Here is a 20,053-nt window from a genome sequence, read left to right on the forward strand (position 1 = left end):
CCCAGTATGACACACAGGTAAAGCTCCCATACCTGTTAGTCCAGAAGTAACGCCTCCACAGTATACGGTACAGTTGCTCGGACTAGACTGATTTACAACCTCATCATATGATAGCTGTTTGGTGTTTGCTGGGGAGAGAGAAAAATTTACATTTTTAATTCATTAAATAAAATCTTTGAAAGAGAAAAGCAGCATTAGCTACACTACTATGTTAATAATATTTACCTTGGCCAAACTGCTTATATAATACAGATCACATTTGAGTTTAAGATTAAGTCTCCCCCAAGAATGTCTAAAAAATTACCCAGATTCTCTATTTTTAACAGGAGACTTGACACTAGAGAGAACATAATTTGTTATAATTACAAAAATGAAAACTAAGTACATTTTTGAACAGTAGTCTTGGTTTGCTTCTCATCTATTTCTGCAATAAGTCTCCGGGAACAGCTCTAACACATTTAAAATCTAGTGTATTTTTCTCCAAAATTCCACATTTCCTTTTCTTCTCCAATACACCTACACTCATATGTACTCTTTGGAGCTGGAGGCTTTCGGGTTGCCCAGTTAGTTCTGATTTGTCTTCCACCAAGCCACTGGCCACCCATCTGTTGAATGGCGTTTTCGGCATCCTGTTGCGCACAACATTAGAAACGACAAAGAAGCCACTATTAGTTGATGTTAAATGACTTTCAGCAGTAGAGAAAATTCATGGTTGCTTTTCACAAAGGTTCTCTAAATGAAAATCCTTTAGGAAATACACAATATACGACAGCTTTCCTAATACACAATGGTGCTTTTAGATTTTATTTGGATATCAGTCATATTCTGGGAATGTTAATCATCTGAGAAAGCCCTGAGTCCAAAAGCCCTTACAAAGTAGTCACCATGAAGTTCATGTAACCACTTAGGTTCAGATGACAGTATTTGGTATCTCATTCATCCAACAAGTACTGAACAACAATTATGTTTCAGGCACCACGTTATGTACTAGTGAACAAGGCAGACACGTTCTCCTGCTACCATGGGTCTTACGTTCTTTTGGGGGACAAATAAAGTAACTGTAAATTGTGGTTAAGTGTCATGGCAAAAACAAAAGGCTGACATAGAGAATATGGCATGGGGATCTACTATAGACAGCATGATTAGGGAAGGTCTCTCTAAAATGACATATAAGCTAAGAGTGAGAGGAGTAGAGATAGCCAAGTCAAAACAATAAGGAATAGAGCCCAGGTAGAGGGAAAAGCATTGCAAAGGTGCTAAGGCAGAGTTTGGTATGAACATAAAGAAGCATGTGAATGATTAGATTCAGTAGAATCAAGTGAGCAAAAGGAAGGGCGTCAGAGTAAGAGATTGTCATGATCTATGTTTTAAGAAAATCTTTTTTTTTTTTTTTAAGAAGATCATTCTCAATGCTAGTGGGACAATGATTTAGGAACACCAGCAGTAAAAGGATAAAGATGCTTTATGAGATTACTGAAATATTCCAGGCAAAAATGTTGATGGCCGCGACTAGTACAGCAGCTGTGGATGTAATCCAAAGGCAAAGCCAGCTGGGAGGACAGCGCTGTCATTTGCTGTCATTTACTGAAATGGGGAGAAAGACCGCGCGGGAGGAGGAGAACAGGTTTGGAGAGGAAATAAAGAACTCCGTTTAAGACATTTGTATGGAATGAATTGTGTCTGTTGTAAATCCTAACCCCTATATGCCTGTGGATGTTATCCCATTTGGAAATTTTTTTTTTTTTTAATTGTGCTTTAGGTAAAAGTTTACAGAGATTAGTTTCTCAGTAAACAATACACATGTTGTTTTGTGACACTGGTTGCCAACCCTGCGATGTGTCAATACTTTCACCTTCTTGACCTTGGGCTCCCCATTTCCTCTCTTCCAGCTTTCCTGTCCTTTTCTGCCTTCTCATCTTTGCTTTGGGGCTGGTGTTCCCATTTAGTCTCATATACGTGGCTGAACTACGTGTGTTATTGTTTTACAGGCCTGTCTAATCTTTGGCTGAAGTACTGAGTTAACAGGGTGTTTCAGGGCCATATATTTGGAGTTTCTCCAGTCTCTGTCAGACCAGTAAGTCTGGTCTTTTTGTGAGTTTATTTTTCTCCCACTCTGTCCAGGACACTCTATCGTGATCACTTTCAAAACAGTTGGTGGTGAAGCCAATTTTTCAGACACGGACTGGACTGGACAATGGGTTGGAGAGGGATGCTGGTGAGGAGTGAGCTTCTTGGATCAGGTGGACACTTGAGACTATGTTGGCATCTCTTGCCTGGAAGGGAGATGAGAGGGTGGAGGGGGTTAGAAGCCGGCGAAATGGATATGAAAAGAGAGAGTGGGCTGTCTCATTAGGGGGAGAGTAATTGGGAGTGTGTAGGAAGGTGTATATGGGTTTTTGAGTGAGAGGTTGACTTGATTTGTAAACTTTCACTTACAGCGCAATAAAAATTATTAAAAAAAAAAAACAAAACAGTCGGTGGTGGTAGCCAGGCACGATCTAGTTGTGCTGGACTCAGTCTAGTGGAGGCTATGGTAGTTGTGATCCATGAGGGAACAGAGTTTTAAGTTAATGAGGCCGTAACAGTGTGTGTGTGTTAAGCCAATCATTTTTTAGATAGAAAAGAACAGATCAGACACCAAGGCAAGCAAGAATGAGTGGGGGAAAGAGAGACGCCACATGGAATATCTCCAAGAAATGCTGATAAGAACGCTAGAAAAGCTGAGGCGAAGACTTCCCCCAAAGCCAGTGTGCTCAATTTGGACTTCTAGCCTCCTAAGCTATGAGAAAGTAAATTTCTGGTCATTAATAACTACCCACTTGTGGTACTTTTGTTACCACAGCACTAAGTAAGACAAAACGTTAAATTTGAGATGTCTCTGAGTCATCTAAATGGAGATCATTTGTTAATAAGCATGGTGCACAGAGAGGCAGACTGGGCTAGAGATAAAATTCAACATCGAGAAGATACAGAGAGAAAAGAAAGCCTGGGATACAGCCCTGAAAAACAGCAAAATTTGAAAACTGGGTAAAGGCAAGTATTTACTGCTAATTAAGATGAATAAGAAGGAATAGCCAGTAGGAAGGAAGAAATCCACAAAAGAGTATTACGAAGAGCCAATGAAGCAGAGGTCAACAGACAGAGATCACTGGCAACCTTCAAGAGTTGCTGCTAGCAGCTGTTGAGTTCGCCCCCGACTCATGGCGATCCCATGTGTGACAGCAGAACTGCTCCATAGGGTTTTCTTGGCTGTAATTTTTATGGAAGCAGATCACCAGGCCTTTACTTCCACAAAGCTGCTAGGTGGGTTCAAACTGCCAACCTTTAGGTTAGCAGCCAATCACAAACTGTTCATGCCACCTAGGCTCCTTTTGAAGAGTAGTGTTGGTGTTGTTGAAAGTGAGAGCAAAAACCAGGTTAGAGTGGGTTGAAAAGTAAATGGAGGTATAGCTTTGGATTGCATTATGTCAACTGTAGGCTTAGCTTACCAGTAAGAGAAGAGAGGCAAATTCAAGGCTAAAAGCTTTTCTTGAGACGTGTAAAATGAAACGTGTATTTGTAAGACAAACATTGTTTCCTACACTAACCACTTTGAACTCCATGAGGTATTTAACTACTGTTGTGAGTTGCAGTGCATCCCCCCAAAAGACATGTTGAACTCTAACCCCCCCAGTACCTGTGAATGGAACCTTATTTGGAAATAGGGTTTTTACAGTTGTAACTATGACTTGACCACATCCAATGGCTGAACCACACTGAGGGAAGACGGCCATGTGAAGTGGGAGGCAGAAATGAGTGATCCAGCTAGAAAGCTTAAGAACGTCAAGGACTGCTGGCAACAATCATGAGCTACGAAGAGGCAAGGAAAGATTCTTCCCTAGAGCCTTCAGAGGGAGCATGGTCCTGCAAACAAAAAACGAGAAAACCAAACCCACAGCCGTTGAGTTGATTCTGACTCATAGTGACCGTGCAGGTACCTTAATTTTGAACTTCTAGCCTATAGAATCATAAAAGGATAAATTTCTGTTGTATTAGGCCACCCAGTCTGCAGTAATTTGTTACAGTAGCCCTAGGAAACAAATACTGTCACTCACTCACAAAAAAATTTTATGGGGTATGTGGGCAGTAGTGGTTGTGAATGAGAGATGAATTAACTGGAAGCCCATGTAAACAACTCTTTGGTGAAGTCTAATTCTGAATTACAGCAGAGAAATGCAGATATAGCTAGGAAAGAGATATGGGATTAAGTGGGGTTTTAGTTCAGAGATACTAGAAAATGCTTTTTTGGTTGATGGGAATGATCCAGTGGAGAAGCAAGGACTGATGGCACGGTATAGCAAGAAACAGCACAACACATATTACATAAATTGATTTATAGGAATGGTTCACAATAGGTAAATCTAGAGAGAAAATAATTAGCAGCAGTTCAGGGGTTGGGGAGATAGAAAAAAGTAATGACTATTAATGGGGTGATGAAAATGTCCTGAAATTGATTATGGTGATGGCTGTACAACTCTGTGAATACAGTAAAAACCACTGAAGTAAACACTTTGAACAAGTGAATTTTATGGTTTGTGAATTTTGTCTCAATAAAATTGTTATTTTAAAAAAAAAAAAAGTAGTTCAGGATCAAAGTCTTTAAAACGGCAAGAGGAATGAGATCTCAATCATAAGTGATCTGACAAAAAAGACCTCTCCTCTACTGAAATAGGAGAAAGAAGGGAAGATGATATATTTTATATAGATTTGGTGGGTCAAAGATGAGGGAATTCCTTTTTCTATTTGTTTCCATCCTTTCTATTTTCTCAATGAAGCAAGAGATAAGGTTGTCAGCTCAGAATATTTGAGGAGATAGAAAGGAATAGGAGACAGATCCCATGAATTCAAACTTATGAGAAACAGATTTGTAAAGACGGTACTGAACATTCACTTAAAGTGTGTGACCATGAAATCAGAAGTGCAACCAGCTGATTCAGTTGTGTGATTTTTTTCCAGCAGTATTCAGTTCCTTTGGAGTAGGCAAAGAAGTGGATTTCAACCAGTACTGGGGTTTTACCTGGCATGCGCAACACAGGGAAGAGAGGCAAGGGAGCTGGGGGTTATTGCAATAGGGCCACAGCACTGCACAACACTAGAGTGCCAATCACTTACCAGAAATTTTAAAGACGTTGACATATAGACTCAGGAAAATGAAATTACTTAAAGTTACAACTATTATAACTGTCAGGATTCAAATCCACCTCTGGCTGACTCCAGAGACTATACACAGACATCCTTTGCTATTTGACTCTAGTTTATATTAAATATGCATTCAACAGTGATTTTTTTTTTACACAGCAGGAGCCTGTATTCCGAAATTTCAAATGGGAAACAATGAGTTTCTGGCCCACCCCAAAACCCTAACCTATTTCAAATAGCACTAAAACACTCTGAAAATCTATGTATCAATCTTAAGCAGAATTCACATTAATTGTGGCAATCAATGCATTGTACAAAGTATTTTCCTACCTCGCCAAAAATAATATGCTGATTGAGTAATACACTAAAGCTTTCAGAACCAACTAGACTCTCATAGTTTTTACTCATTTCACAGAAAAAAACAATGCTATGAACAGTATATGGGATACACCCATGGTCAAGTTCACATCTTTTCACCTCTCAATATGTGTTATCATTTCCAACTTTTCTTCTAATGTACATAGATTTTTCCCGACCTCTTAGACTTACCTACTTTCTCTGTAGGTTTTCTACTATCTTAGAAAATATTTTTATTTCATATAAGGGAGATGACAGGACACTGCATTACACATTTAAATGATGTGACCTGACTGTGACAATAGCTGACAACTGCAGTGCATTCTACATTCTCTCGCCTCGACTCAGGAGCCATGTGAACATTTTTAGAGCTGATTTTTGATTTGGATAGTGAATTCTGGGCAAAAATGGTTACAAGCTGTTGTAGCAAATATCTGAACAGTAAAAGTTCATAGTGAGGGTTACTGGACATTCGTTCCAATACACACAGACACAGGTTCTAGAAAAAACATGACAGACACAACTTGGCACAGCTGCAAACCGATATACTTTATGAAAACCCCAGAGGGAACCATTACATCACAGCATATTATAATAACTGATGTTCCTAAATTTGACCTGGAGTCATCAAGAAACTATATATACTTTGTTTACTAAAGTAAGAAACGTCTTCCTAAAATACATTTCATACTGTCAGAAACTTTTAATGTCTTACTCTAAGGCACTCTTAACACAAAAACGTACAGTGTTTCTATACTTAACACTGACAACCACTAGTCATAACAGAAGGAGCCCTACTGGCACAAATGGTTAAGCACTCATCCGCTAACCACAAGGTCTGTGGTTTGAACCCACTGCAGCTCCCATAAAAACTGCGGCCTAGGAAACCCTATGAGGCAGTTCTAGTCTGTCATATAGGGTAGCTATGAGTTCAAATTGACTCAATGGCACACAACTACAGTCATAAAGGTAACACAATAAAATCCAAGGTTAGCAAACCTTGATGTACACTCCAAGATTAGTGCCTATGAATTCTCCCACTACGCACCCCTACATTTTTGAAAGTGTTTCTCTGTGATTGTTTCGAACCTTTAGTTATCATACAAGAGTTAATTTTGTATTTAATTATTTGAATAGGTAATACATTTATGAAGTTTGAACATCAGAAAGTATAACACAGTGATAGAAGCTTCCCTCCCTGCCCCCGATATGTCTAATTCTCATCACCCACCTTCTCCAAGCAGGAAACCCTATCCTAAGTTTCTTGTTTATCCCTGCAAAGGAAAACAGAAACACACACACACACACACACACACACACACACACACGTATGTCATGCAAATATGTTCCCTTCCTTTTCACGCAAATTAGCCTTCCATCAAACAATATACTACAGAGATCTTCCCATAATCAACTTTTAGAGCTCCTCACTCTTTTTTTTTTTTTTTAAATAACAGCTGCCCACAGCCTCCACCAGACTAAGTCCAGCACAACCAAATGATGCTCGGATACCACCACTGACTGCTCTGACAGGGATCACAGTAAGAAAGTCCCAGACAGGGCTGAAGAAACCCAGAGTATGGCCCCCGGACATCCTTCTAGCTCAGTACCGACGTCACTCCTGAGGTTCACCCTTCAGCCAAAGATTAGACAGGGCTACAAAACAAGACTAAAGGGGCACACCAACCCAGGAGCAAGGACTAAAAGGCAGGAGGGGGACAGGCAAGCTGGTAATAGGGAACCTAAGGTCAAGAAGGGAGAGTGTCGACAAGTCGTGGGGTTGGTAAGCAATGTCACCAAACAATATGTATACTAATTGTTTAATGAGAAGCTAGTTCGTTCTGTAAACCTTCATCTAAAGTACAATAAAAAAAAAAAGAACAGCTGCACAGTATTATATTGTATGGAGGATATTTCAGAGATTTTATCTAGCTGTCACACTAAATATGAACCGTTTCCTTCTTTATATACCCTCCCCTCACATCTCCATTTGACAAACTGCACTATCCTTCCTATTCTCCGCAAAAAAGAGAAAATTCAAGCCCATGCAAATTAGTGTTCAGTAAATACTTGTTGAATGGGAGAAGAAATGGTAAGAAGTCTTCAAATACATTAACATATAATTTAAAAAAAAGTCCCCATATGTTGGAACATCTTCTGTTGGCTACTTTTAAATTACTGAGGTAATATAAAACAGGGAGATGATGTATTATATCCATAAATGACATTTGTAAATATCTACTTTGGCTGACAATTTTTACTTCCTATATTTCAAAAACGTTTTATCAGTACTATGCGTGGGTTTATGCATGCATCGGAAACCCTGACAGCATAGTGATTAAATGCTACGGCTGCTAACCACAAGATAAACTGAGAATTCTATGGGGCAGTTCTCTCTCTTATACGGTCACTATGAGTTGGAATTGACAGCAACAGGTTTGGTTTTTTTTTTTTTTTTTGGTATGCATGCATCAGGTACTAAATAAATGCTAAATAAATTACCAAATAAGACAGAGTACTAATTATCAGTGAAATGAATAAATGGCAGATGGAAGAAAGATTAATAATTAAAACAAGTTGAGTATTTTCATTCTCCACTCTTAAAGTACTACAGATACACTTCTTACTAAGCTCACCCATTTGTTGAAAAAGGAGACAAAGCCGTATCCTTTAGACTTTCCTGTTGCCATGTCTTTAACCACTCGGGCATCTCTGAAATCAGAAACAATCGGAAGTTTAGATTTGCAAACTGGTCTCTGGATATAAAGTGAGAATTTCATACATAACTCATTTTCATGTTTCACCTTCATTAAAGTGAACCTTTAATGTAAATTCACTGTTTATTCTATAAAATGTATTATGTTTTAGCAAACGAGGCTTACTTTTATAAACATGCAAATCAGTAACTTCTTAAATATATATGTATACATTGTACAGAAATTTCCTCCCACTTAAAACATTTTTTAAACTTTCAAAGATTAAGCATGGTGAAGGCAGCTATTCATATGAATTATTTAGCCACTTACAGGGTTGACAAGGCATATTAGATGAATGGCTTTCTTTAACCATGCAATTTTACATTTGCTATTTGACACTATGTTCTGCCTAATCATTAAAAAATTAAAATGAAAACTGGAAATTAAAAGAAAGAAAATGGTATAACTCCCTACATTAACTAAATTATTTCATTTTCTCAGATTAATTCATACCCCCCTTTTGGACTATAGGTAAACTGATAATTTTGAGAACTTGGTATTTTCAGAAATGTTAAATCATTGAAGAAAAATACTAGACACACACTTTAGCTTTAAACTTTACAACAAAAGATTTTATACTGAACTTTATAATAGCAATCATATAAGATTGATTGGAAACTACAAGATATAAAAGCAAAATTTAAAAAAGTCAGAAAGTAAAAAAGCACGCCAACATTTATCCACTGTGAACCGTAGCTTGTAGTTAGCCAGGGCAATTCTGTCCATTCTTCAGAGACACTCTGCAAAATAACCAGAGCCCTATTATTTGAGATTGAGTAAAAACCCAGCCATGATAGCTAAAACTCCATACCTCAAAAAATTGGACTCAAATTGTGCTTCACAGGCAATCTGCTTTTAAGTTAGCCAGGTATGTCACAATGCTTGTTCTTTCAGGACACATGAACAAAACAGGCACTTTCACAACAAAAACCCAAGTCAGAAAACCATGCAATGTAATTTTATATTAAAGTATATATAACCATATTTTAGGTCAATTTAGGAGTGATTTGTTAAGTGCTGAGGGTCAACGTGGCAAAGAGGTGGTGGCGAAAAGGGATATAAGGATAAGGGGTAAGTTACTTCTCAGTATGTAAAAATATCTATTAAATTATCTGTTTGGTACACACACATGCATTTAACTTGGTAGCTGATTTACTTCTATACCAAAATTTGCTGTACTATCCTTAGCTCAAGGAACAGGAAGAGTTTCAACTATATAAATTATGGAAAGTACTATAATAGTTTTTATACTAAACATTCTAATAGGCCACCATTATTGTATACTTTCTATAAACCAAGCACTGTTATAGGCACTATACAGAGACTATCTCATGAGAATCCTACAAGTTATCAATTTATCTCCTTTAACACACAAACAAAAACCACCCAAATGGTTCCTTCAGATTTAGGAAAGCTACCCCTTGTATACCTAAAACTCAGACATTATATGTAACCTCAACTTTAAATTGTAAAACTTAAAGAAGAGCCTTACCTAGAAACAAATATAATTCACACCAATAATCATAGAGGGCCCATAGAAAATCTATAGTCTAAAAATATATCAACATATGTACCAAAAAGAAAGTACTGATCCATGATTAAAAGTAATGAGATTACTAAAATTTAAATGTCATTTACCTTAAACTCACAAACTGTTAAACAATTCTATTAATCCTTAACTAAAATACCTGTGTTTTTTCAGAAAAGCTACTTCAACCAAAATGAAAGCATTTTAGAAAACAGCTACTTAACCTGATAACAAAAGTTAGAAACATTTTTGTCTTCTTAAACTTAAGTTTCAGGAAACGTTAGCCTTGAAAATATAATCAACTCTTACTCATTTCTCTCTGGAAAGATTCTCTGAAGAAGGAGTAGTCCAGATCTAGACCAGAGTTTCTTAGTCCTATGACTACTCTGACAATCACATGAAACTTACAAGGATTTTCCACACCAAAATAAAAATATACACAAAAATTTCCACAGAGATTTGTAGAGCCCTTGAGAGATCAAAGGTTTAAGACCATCTAGTCTAGATATTTGAAAGCAAGCTACATTAACAAAACCCTGAGACAGATTAAGAGGAACGACCAAGAAATCAACACGTTTCTTATTTTCCTAACCAGCTCTCACAAAGAAAAATGTCATCTGACAGAGCAGTCCATTTATGAACCCTGGTCTTCTGAGTGCCTTTAAAGTTGGCTCCTCATTTACAACCACTCCTTGGTCATTATGTTTTGTCATCTTCTTACCAATAAACTACAGCTCTTCAAAAGAAAATTCCCAAAATTCATCACTAACACCACTAGCAATTACTTTCCAGACTCCTCCCTTTCTTATCTCTTCTGGTGATCTGTCCATCAAACTTAAGGACACTTAGCATTTCCTTTTTACTATTCTTCTAGTTGAAACAATAATAAAAGCAACCAGAAACCCTAAAAAATTCTAAATTCAACAATTGCTTCTATTCTAAGAAAGCACTATAATCAACTTGTCATTCTCAGTCTAATACAGCATGCTTTTAAAAATAATAAAGATCTTCTATGATGAATGCTACCTTGAGTGAGCTATTTACAAAAAGCCTAAAATGTATGATTAATAACAAACGCAAGCAAGTGCTTCATAAGACGCTAAAACATTATTGTTTTAAAAGTTAAAAAAAAAAAAAAGGGAAATTTCTAAGAAATGGCATTTAATAACTATTTTTAGGTTGTTTAGGGGAAAAAAAAAATTTAACACAAAATGCAAGGTATCATAGGAGTGCCCAAAGGTCTAAATTCCTTCATCACAGCACAAGTTTACTAAAGATTATGACCAAGCTATAAAGACACCTATATAAAAAAACTATAATAGGTACAATGGGAAATTTGTTTGAAGCTAATGCTAATTAAAAAAGAATTTAAAAATAATTAAAGACCAAAGATTTATTCATCAATGGGAAAATAACCTTTTGCCGTTATCTACGTGAACAGTCTCTAAACAATGTGATACATTATATTCAAATGTCAAAATTAATGCTCAAAATTCACAACAGAATCATTTTCAAATTACTTCTATATAGGATTGCTTCTAGTTAAAAGCATTTACAATTTATCTTCTGTTACTTACGATATTCTTCCAAATGGTGCAAAAGCAGCTTTTATATCTTCAGTTGTAATTTCTGGACTGAGATCACCAACAAAGACATGGAAATGATCTTATAAAGGGAAGGAAGGGGAAGTGAAAAGAAAAACAGAACTTTAGAATCTAAAAAACACTAAAATCTATTCAGTAAAGTATTCCTAAAATAATTTGTGGGTTACAGTATACATAAAACACTATCCTATATCTATACAAATCCTATCAATTTTAAACATAACGAATCAGGGTGAGAATACGTAAAGACTCTTCTAAAAAGACTGTGATATACCTAACTTGAAACTGACAGTTATATTTCTGACAGCCAATTACTATACTGGTCTAAGGATATAAACTAATAATATATAACAAGGAATGCAAAAAATTTAACAACAGTTACCATTCTATAGTAATTATTTACTTTTATTCAGCTTACCACTATATTAAGACTTTACAGATTACAATAAAATAGTGGTATTGTGAGTTATGTAGACTAGATTGGCCTCAGTTAAGACAATTTACTGAAGCTAGCTACATGATACACTTGGTTTAGCCATATTTTGTGAAGAACAATCAAAGAAATACCTTGCATTGCAACAGTTTGATGTTAAAGTATTTGACAGTTTTCTCAAAAGCCACCAGATTTGGTTGCCCAGACATTACACCATTCAGTTTATGTGAATCCATGTGCAAGTGAACTAAGACTGAAGGCAACAGAATGAAAACAGTAATCCCTTCACTTTATATCAGTCATTAAAAAACATTGGAGAGAAATACGAATCCATATCTGAAGTTTTTTAAAAAAGACAATTCTCAAAAAAAAAAAAAAAAAAAAACCAAAAAAACCCAAAACACTTAAAAATAGTTGGACCAACACTTCAAAATGGACATATATATAAATTTTGATAAAGTATATTTGGAAAGAAAAGTTACCCCTATTTGGAAGGTCTTAAGCAACATATTGGGTTGCCATTTGGTAAACAGTTTCAGGAGCAACTCAAGCATTCTGAAGATCTGGGTATGAAGCACAGATCGTGACCTCAAGGAAGCAGGGTATCTTGCCCTTTAGTTGATGAAAGTATTTCTAAGACATCAGCTGCTATCAAGGGGGTCAGAGAGCTTGAAATAACACCAAAGTAGTGGACAAGCCACACTCGGTCAACACTGGGAAGAAGGGGGAAAAATATTGCCAGAGAGACAAATAGAAATACGACCCCCTCCCTCCCTCCTCCCCCCAATATCAAACAAAAAAACTTCAGGTGGTTAGTGAATACCCTTTTCAAGAGATTTCATTTTATGTTTAAGAAGATACAATTACCTTGTGAACGCTGTGTGCTGACAACGGTACTACCTGATGACAAAGATTAGATTTGTTCTTAAATTTATTAACACAAACACATTAAATCATATCTTAGGATAACGATCAAAACATTACTGCAAATACATACGATGTTTATATGCTTTACAATAAAACTACTGTGTACAATAAAAACAAACGTTCAAAGAGTATAAAATATACTTACTGCTTGTATCTTTCTTTTGGCTGCTGGGAGTTGTTGCCCAATTCACTTTGACTTCCTAAAAAAATTTTTCTACATTTATACTCCATAAAAACAAATGCTCAAAATTAGATATTATCAGATTTACATCTAGGATCACATAGGAAGGTATATGTTTGAGAGGAAACATTCAAGGGGACGATGATTCTGGTCAGCTTCAATACTAATCTTTTAACCTACACTTATACAATGATAACAAATCCTAATTTATATACTTCTCTGTTAACATGCAATTAATCCTTTCTAACTTAAGGTATCAGTAATTTTTTCCTTTTTTATTCCTTCCCATTAGCATCCAACATTCCTGTTTCATTCAAGCTTGAGTAAACATACACTTGTCTTTATCATGTGCACTGCATCACGGAAAATACTAACATAAACACAGCCCTCTGTCCTCTTAAAGCTCTTATCCCATCCCTTCTATATTAAATATGAATAACTGACCTGTTGCTGTGAAGTGAATATAATCTAAAATGGAAACTAAACTGTATATAAGTTTCCAGTACAAGTCACCTTCTTAATTATGACAGCTTACCTTACCCATTATCTTCCGCCCATTCATAGCAGCTAGTGCTGCAGCTGCATGACGATGCTCATAAAACTCCACAAAACAATATGGATCATTTCCAGCTGTCTGTTGGAAAAATAACACAAAAGCCCTTTTAAGCTTTATACTCTCAATTCCTGAAAATCATGCAAAAAAAATTTTTTTTCCCCAAGTTTTATATAACATCTCAGGTATCAGGCCAGGATAATAAAGGGTCCCTTCCACCAGTAAATTTTTAGATAAAAAAGTAATCATTTAAAAAATGAATTATTATATACTGCTATTTTCTTCAACAGATTATGTTATATTATATATTTGAGCCCTGGTGGCACCAGGAAACCCTGGTGGTGTAGTGGTTAAGTGCTACGGCTGCTAACCAAGAGGTCGGCAGTTCGAACATGCCAGGCGCTCCTTGGAAACTCTATGGGGCAGTTCTACTCTGTGCTATAGGGTCGCTGTGAGTCAGAATCAACTTGACGGCAGTGGGTTTGGTTTGGTTTTTGGTTTGGTGGCGCCAAGTGGTTAAGCATTTGGCTGCTAACCAAAAGGTCGGCAATTCAAATCTACCAGCTGCTCCTTGGAAACCCTATGGGGCAGCTCTACTCTGTCCTACAGGTCACTATGAGTTAGAATCAACTCCACAGCAATGGGTTAGGTTTTTTTTTTTTATTATATACAATTTAATCTTTTGTTAATGATTAAGGACCCTAATTAAGGATGGATATATATCAGTATTTTCCCCAACTGTCATATAATCATTTAAGCCACAGAGGTTAAGTCTGGCTAGAGTCCTATGTTTGCAGGTCTTGTTGTCTTTTTATAATTTTTCTTTCCCTTTCCTACCATTTATTTTTCATTGCTATAAATGTACATACTTCCTTGCTGCTTGTTTCTGAAATATAAGTAACCAGGCTCTGAAAACTAAAGAGGTTCTCTGGTAAGTATAAGTTTTAGAATGGGTTTCAGGACATGGACTTTCTGACATCATTATTTTACTTGCTTAGAAGCCTTTTGAAAATTCTCTTCTCTTTTCTTCCAGTGTTCTAGGTAGTTGAGGTTATGTAAGTGAAACCTGGAAGTTTTACTGTAAATTAAACAAGAAAAAACACCTGATATTTTACACTTGTAAGTGCAAAATGCCAATTTACTTTATAGTCTATTTTTTATTCTTTCCATCATCTCCTAAGCAAATTGTTAAAAGAAACTAATTCAAAAGACTAGAAAGCCACTAGAATAGAGAAATGCATTATTTTGTTTCATGTACAATTAATGGTTTAAAAATGCCCCTGGCAAAGGCTTTTAAAAAATTTTAGTGCAAAGAGGCAACCAGAAAATTCATGACTTTGGGACTATTATTTAAAATACAAAATATAAAAATATATTTTTTAATTGTATAATTCAAACTACTGCTACACTTAGTGGGAATTCTATAACAAAGATCAGTGTTGATAGGCATCAGAATATGGTTACAAAAAGAAGCTTGCTATAAAGAGTATAGCAAATGAATAAAAAAGAATGTTCACTTAGTTTGTACCCAGAAAAAAATCGTAACTTTATAAATAAAAAGAATCTTTTTTTTTTAAGCATACACATTATCACCTTTTATACTCCAAGTGAGCATAAAATTCATAAATGTGAATATCATTCCAAAAGTGTGAATAAACTGGAATCTATGTTTGTTATTGTGCTCTAACTGAAAGTTCACAGTTCAAGTCAGTTTCTCATACAAAAACTTATACACACATTGTCACGTGACCCTAGTTGCTTTTCCTACAATGTGACAGCACACTCCTCCTCTCCATCCTGTATGTCTCACGTCCATTCAACCAGCTCCTGTCCCCCTCTGCTTTCTCATCTCACCTCCGGACAGGAGCTGTCATGAGTCTCATGTGTCTACTTGAGCTAAGAAGCACACTCCCCAACGCTATCATTTTATGCCTTACAGTCCAGTCTAAATTTTGTCTCAAGAGTTGGCTCTGGGAATGTTTTCAGTTTTGGCCTAAAAGAGTCCAGGGGCCATGACCTCTGGAGTCCCTCCAGTCTTAGTCAGACCATAAAGTCTGGTCTTTTTACTAAAATTTGAGATCTGCATCCCATTTTTCTACTGTTCCATCAGGGATTCTCTATTGCGTTCCCTTGAACAGACTGGAATTTACATTTGAATTAAAAAAAATTGCTAATATAATTCTTTGAATGTGATCAAAACCAAAATTTATAAAAAGTGGCAAAGGCTAACCTAGCCTGTTTTTTCCGTAGGTCAGGAAGCCATTAACAATTTGCCTAGTCATCTTCCCCCATGGACATATCTAGAATGAACCATACAAGGAGAGAAACTAGCAGCATGCAAACCAATGCAGAGGATTAATGTTTAGGTAGATCAACCTGGACTTATATCTTTGCTTTATGTCATTTCTTTGTACACGAAATGGGAATAACATTGGCTTTATAAAGTTTCTGTTGAGGATTTGTGGTAATGCATGCAAAATAACTGATTTTCTACTTTAACCAACCAATTTACACCACGTAGAAAATAAAAAATTCTGATGTCTTGATGTACGTTAAAACAAGAGCCTACATATAGTTCTCAACTGCTTTAGAAATGATAAGGTCTATTCTCTTCTCTTCCTCCTCTATTTGATAAAACAAACTCAGTGACCAAAACTGATTCACTGCAAATTCACTAAAATCTCTATGAATTTAGATTGTACAAACTGATTTAAGAGTTCTTGGAAATCATGGCTTTAAGTAACGCATAAAAAAGAAGAAGGTTAACTAAGTAAAATACCCTTACATCCATAATCATTTTGCAGTTTTTACAAGGTCCAATTTGGCTAAAGAGCTGGAGAATTAGAGCTTCTGTCACATCTCTGGAAAGGTTACCGACATATCTGAAACAGAAAGAAAAATAATTTACCATTTTAAATGTTCTTCTTTTCCATCAATAGTTTCTTAAGTTGTTCACTGAAAAATGCATTTGGGGATTAAGTAGGTCAGTGGCTTAAGCTACACTAGCTGGGAATAGCTTATAAAAGTTTGCAAAAACTTCAAAATCTCTTTCAAAACAGATATGAAATACGTTATTTGCAAATATATTAGACATGGATAGTAAAGTGCAAGGATCATTAAGGGATGTTAAAGCCACTAGGTGAAAGGCTGGTACAGAAATGGATATTCACACAATGCCAAAGTTACCTCACAGAGTGCTTACTAACTGCAAAGAAAAAAACTTTTTTTTAAAAATGGAAAGCTTTGGCTGTTACCACTTTGACTCAGTGATCAAGCTCTAAATGGGACTTAAATGAATGACCCTTAACTAGATACTGGATGATGAACGATAGCTATAGAAACATTTTTGAGACAAATCAGTAAATCTTAATATTGACTGGAAAGCAAATGATATTCCAGAATTACAGTTAATTTTATCAGGGGAGACAATGATATTAGTGTTCTACACAGATGAATGTCATTTTCTGGAGATGCAAACTTAAGTACTTAGGGGGGAAGTACTGGGATATCTGTAATTTGGGTTGAAATAGGAAAAAAAAAACACATGGCTCAAACAAATATGGCAAAATGTTAACAAATGTTGACACAGCGGTGGTTATATTCATGTTCAATTAATTATTCCTTTGAAATTTTTCATTAAACAAACATTGATAGAAGATAAAGGGGCAAAAAAAAAAAAAAAAAAAAAGACTGAACAAGAAGAAACTGTTCAAAGCAGCAAGAAAATAAAGTGAACATAGTGCCAGGGAAACAAAAAGAATATTTCAGTAAAGAGAGAACAGTCAATAGGTGAGAATGTTGCTGAGAGGTTAAATAAAAAGAGGATCCAAATGTCCATTTGTGACTTAGCAACAGGGAAGTTTCACTCATAATCTGAGCAAGAATAATCTGGGTAATATGTGGGGGTCAGAAGCTAGAAGCGCACAGGAAAAGAAGAAATAGATGCTTCAATGGGTCTGCTTAAGCTACTCACCAATCTTCAATTAGTAAAGGCATACAGTCTATGCCAGTATAAATTCCTGATGAAAAAAGTATTATCCTGTCTATTAGACACAATGTTACTGATCATAGGACACCCTCACAGAGCTATTTATACAGAAGAGCTTTTATTAAGTGAACTACCATAATTAAAGGTGTAAGGTACTTGACTCTGCACCAATCTCAAACATTACTGAGCATTTACATGTGTCCAGGCTCTAAGGAGGCCAAAAGAAAACAGGCCACAATCCTTACCTAGACTGGTCGGATAATACAAAATAATCCATGAATACAAGACAGTTATCATGGTAACCTGGATAGTTTAACCTACACATGCTACGGAAATTGAGCATTCAAGATCAGTTGGTAATTCAAGATTCTCACCCACCCTGAGAGAATATGAATTAGGACATGATCTAGGCCTTAAAAGGCTTTGCTCTAGGGTAGAAGATGGAATACTACAGGTAGGGTATTTATAACAGGAGGAAAGGCAAGAGCAAAGGGGCAGTAATCAAATTTCTCACAATCCAGAAACCACTCTGTATATGTCAGAACTTAAACAGCATCCATGCATGTTCCTTGGAGAAAATGCTCATTCTAGGGCTGGTGTAGGAACATACAAGATGAGCATGGATGAGCTTGGAGCATCTTCCATTATCCAAAATGAAGGACGTGCTTTAACAAAAAAGAAAAGATATTGTTGGAGGCAAGACCCACCCATGGATGCTAAAATTAGATGATAAAACTTTAAGGAGAAACAATAGTTGCATAGCCTCAAAATATCTCCTCTAAAACATTTGTTAATTATTGGTATAAAACAATGAATTGGTGGTTTAACATGTGTCTACAAATTCTCGGATATATCTTCTTCTAGGAGGTGGAGCTTAATTCCCCTGCCCTTGAGTGTTAGGTGGAGGAGCCCTTGTGGCACAGTGATTAAGAGCTATGGGTGCTACCAAAAGGTTGTAGTTCAAATCTACCAGCTGCTCCTTGGAAACCCTATAGGGCTGTCCTACTATGTCCTATAGGGTTGCTAAGAGTCTGAATCAACTCTACAACAAAAGGTTTGCTTTTGAGTGTGAGGCAGACTTACTGACTCACTTTTAGCCAGAGCTTCAAATCTGTTTTTCCTGGTTCAATCATGGCCAAAGAAGCAACACCAGAACAGACCCCAATTTTTAAAATTTGGGGGAACTGCAACCATAACCATAACAGGAAAATGATACGTTGAAGCCCTACTAGAACCTTAACCTCCCCTTTAGAAAACTAGGGCAGTATATGCACTGCACGGCAACCAAACCTCTGGCCCACTGGATTCTGTGCAGAGTAGGAAACGGTAGTGCCCTGCACAAAGACTGTGGCCTTAGGTGCCTCGCTTTCCTTAAAATCCTGGCAATGATCCAATCTCAGGCATCAGGACCCTGAAAGGGCTCACTATGCCTCCTCGAGTCTCCCATTCCAGGGCTTTGACTTCTGATTTTTCCTGTTCTGGCTATGGTTCCAGATCGCCCGAACTGTAAAAATTCGGGTCTCTTCTGGTGTCGCTTGTCAGCCATGACTGAACCAGTTCACTGTGTAAGTGGAGAAATCTGATAGACCCCACCATAACCAGGGTGATCAAAGTGTCATCACTAGTAATAAGACATACTGATAATATGAACCCCCCAATGTGATATGATGAAGAGTTTATCATCTCTGTGGTATCTTCCCTAAAATCCTTAGCTTCAGTCTAATTATGAGAAAACACCAGAAAAACCCAATTTGAGGGACATTGTTCAAAGTATCTAAATAGCACCTGCCAAAAGTGTCAAGATCATGAAAGATACCTCCTCACAAATTAAAGCAGACTAAAAATGACAACTAAATGCAATGTGGTATCCTGGATTGAATACGGAAATTAAAAAAAAATTATTACTAGAAAAACTGGAGAAATTAAAACAAACTCTGCAGTTAACAACACTTCTTCACTTGGAGATCAGACCATAATCATAAACCAGCCTGGACAAACGTATCCAATACGCCTGCAGACATTAGAAGATGTATCCATGCTCTTAAGACTGTTCTCATTTTTATTTAGTTTTCAACAAACTAAATATTTTAGATGACCGACATTACATATTTGCAAATAAACTTACTTATTGTTGACTTTAAGGAGTGCTGGGGCAATGTTTAAAGCCCTTGGCTGCTAACCAAAAGACTGGAAATTCGAACCCACCTGCCACTCCATAGGAGAAATGTGTGGCAGTCTGCTCCTGTAAAGATTTACAGTCTTGGAAACCCTACAGGGCAGTTCTACTCTGTCCTACAGGGTCACTATGAGTCGGAATCTACTCAATGCCCGTAGGTTTGTTTTTTTTCTTTAATATTGTTGACTTCATTTTCACATCCTACATCCGATCCACTGGTAATTCCTGTTGCTCTATTTTCAAAACATATTCAGGATTTAACCACTTCTCACCTCCACCAATACCATCCTGTTACTAGCCATTTTCTCTCTCACCTAGATTATCATCAAAATCTCTTGACTGGTCTGTTTCTGTCCTTTTAAAGATTAGGAA

General features: G+C 36.6%; 1 protein-coding gene across 18 annotated transcripts in view; it reads right to left on the reverse strand.

Annotated features, from left to right (window-relative positions):
* Positions 1-20,053, reverse strand: part of TIA1 (TIA1 cytotoxic granule associated RNA binding protein) — a 39,067-nt gene that overhangs the window by 14,954 nt on the left and 4,060 nt on the right. For 4 of the 18 annotated variants that reach the window (XR_002786700.2, XR_010317946.1, XM_010593637.3 and 1 more), the window contains exons 2-9: positions 16,303-16,399; positions 13,500-13,598; positions 12,929-12,983; positions 12,724-12,756; positions 11,397-11,484; positions 8,172-8,247; positions 521-629; positions 33-128 (exon numbers count right to left, since the gene is read on the reverse strand). Coding sequence is in view for 14 of the 18 variants with exons in the window: in XM_010593637.3 (XP_010591939.1) it covers positions 33-128; positions 521-629; positions 8,172-8,247; positions 11,397-11,484; positions 12,724-12,756; positions 12,929-12,983; positions 13,500-13,598; positions 16,303-16,399 (653 nt within the window). In the remaining 4 variants the exon portion in view is untranslated. The other 14 variants (XM_023552734.2, XM_003413665.4, XR_002786702.2 and 11 more) reach the window with 13 other exon arrangements.

Source organism: Loxodonta africana, chromosome 15 (assembly GCF_030014295.1).
Source record: "Loxodonta africana isolate mLoxAfr1 chromosome 15, mLoxAfr1.hap2, whole genome shotgun sequence".
NCBI classification, from domain to species: domain Eukaryota; kingdom Metazoa; phylum Chordata; class Mammalia; order Proboscidea; family Elephantidae; genus Loxodonta; species Loxodonta africana.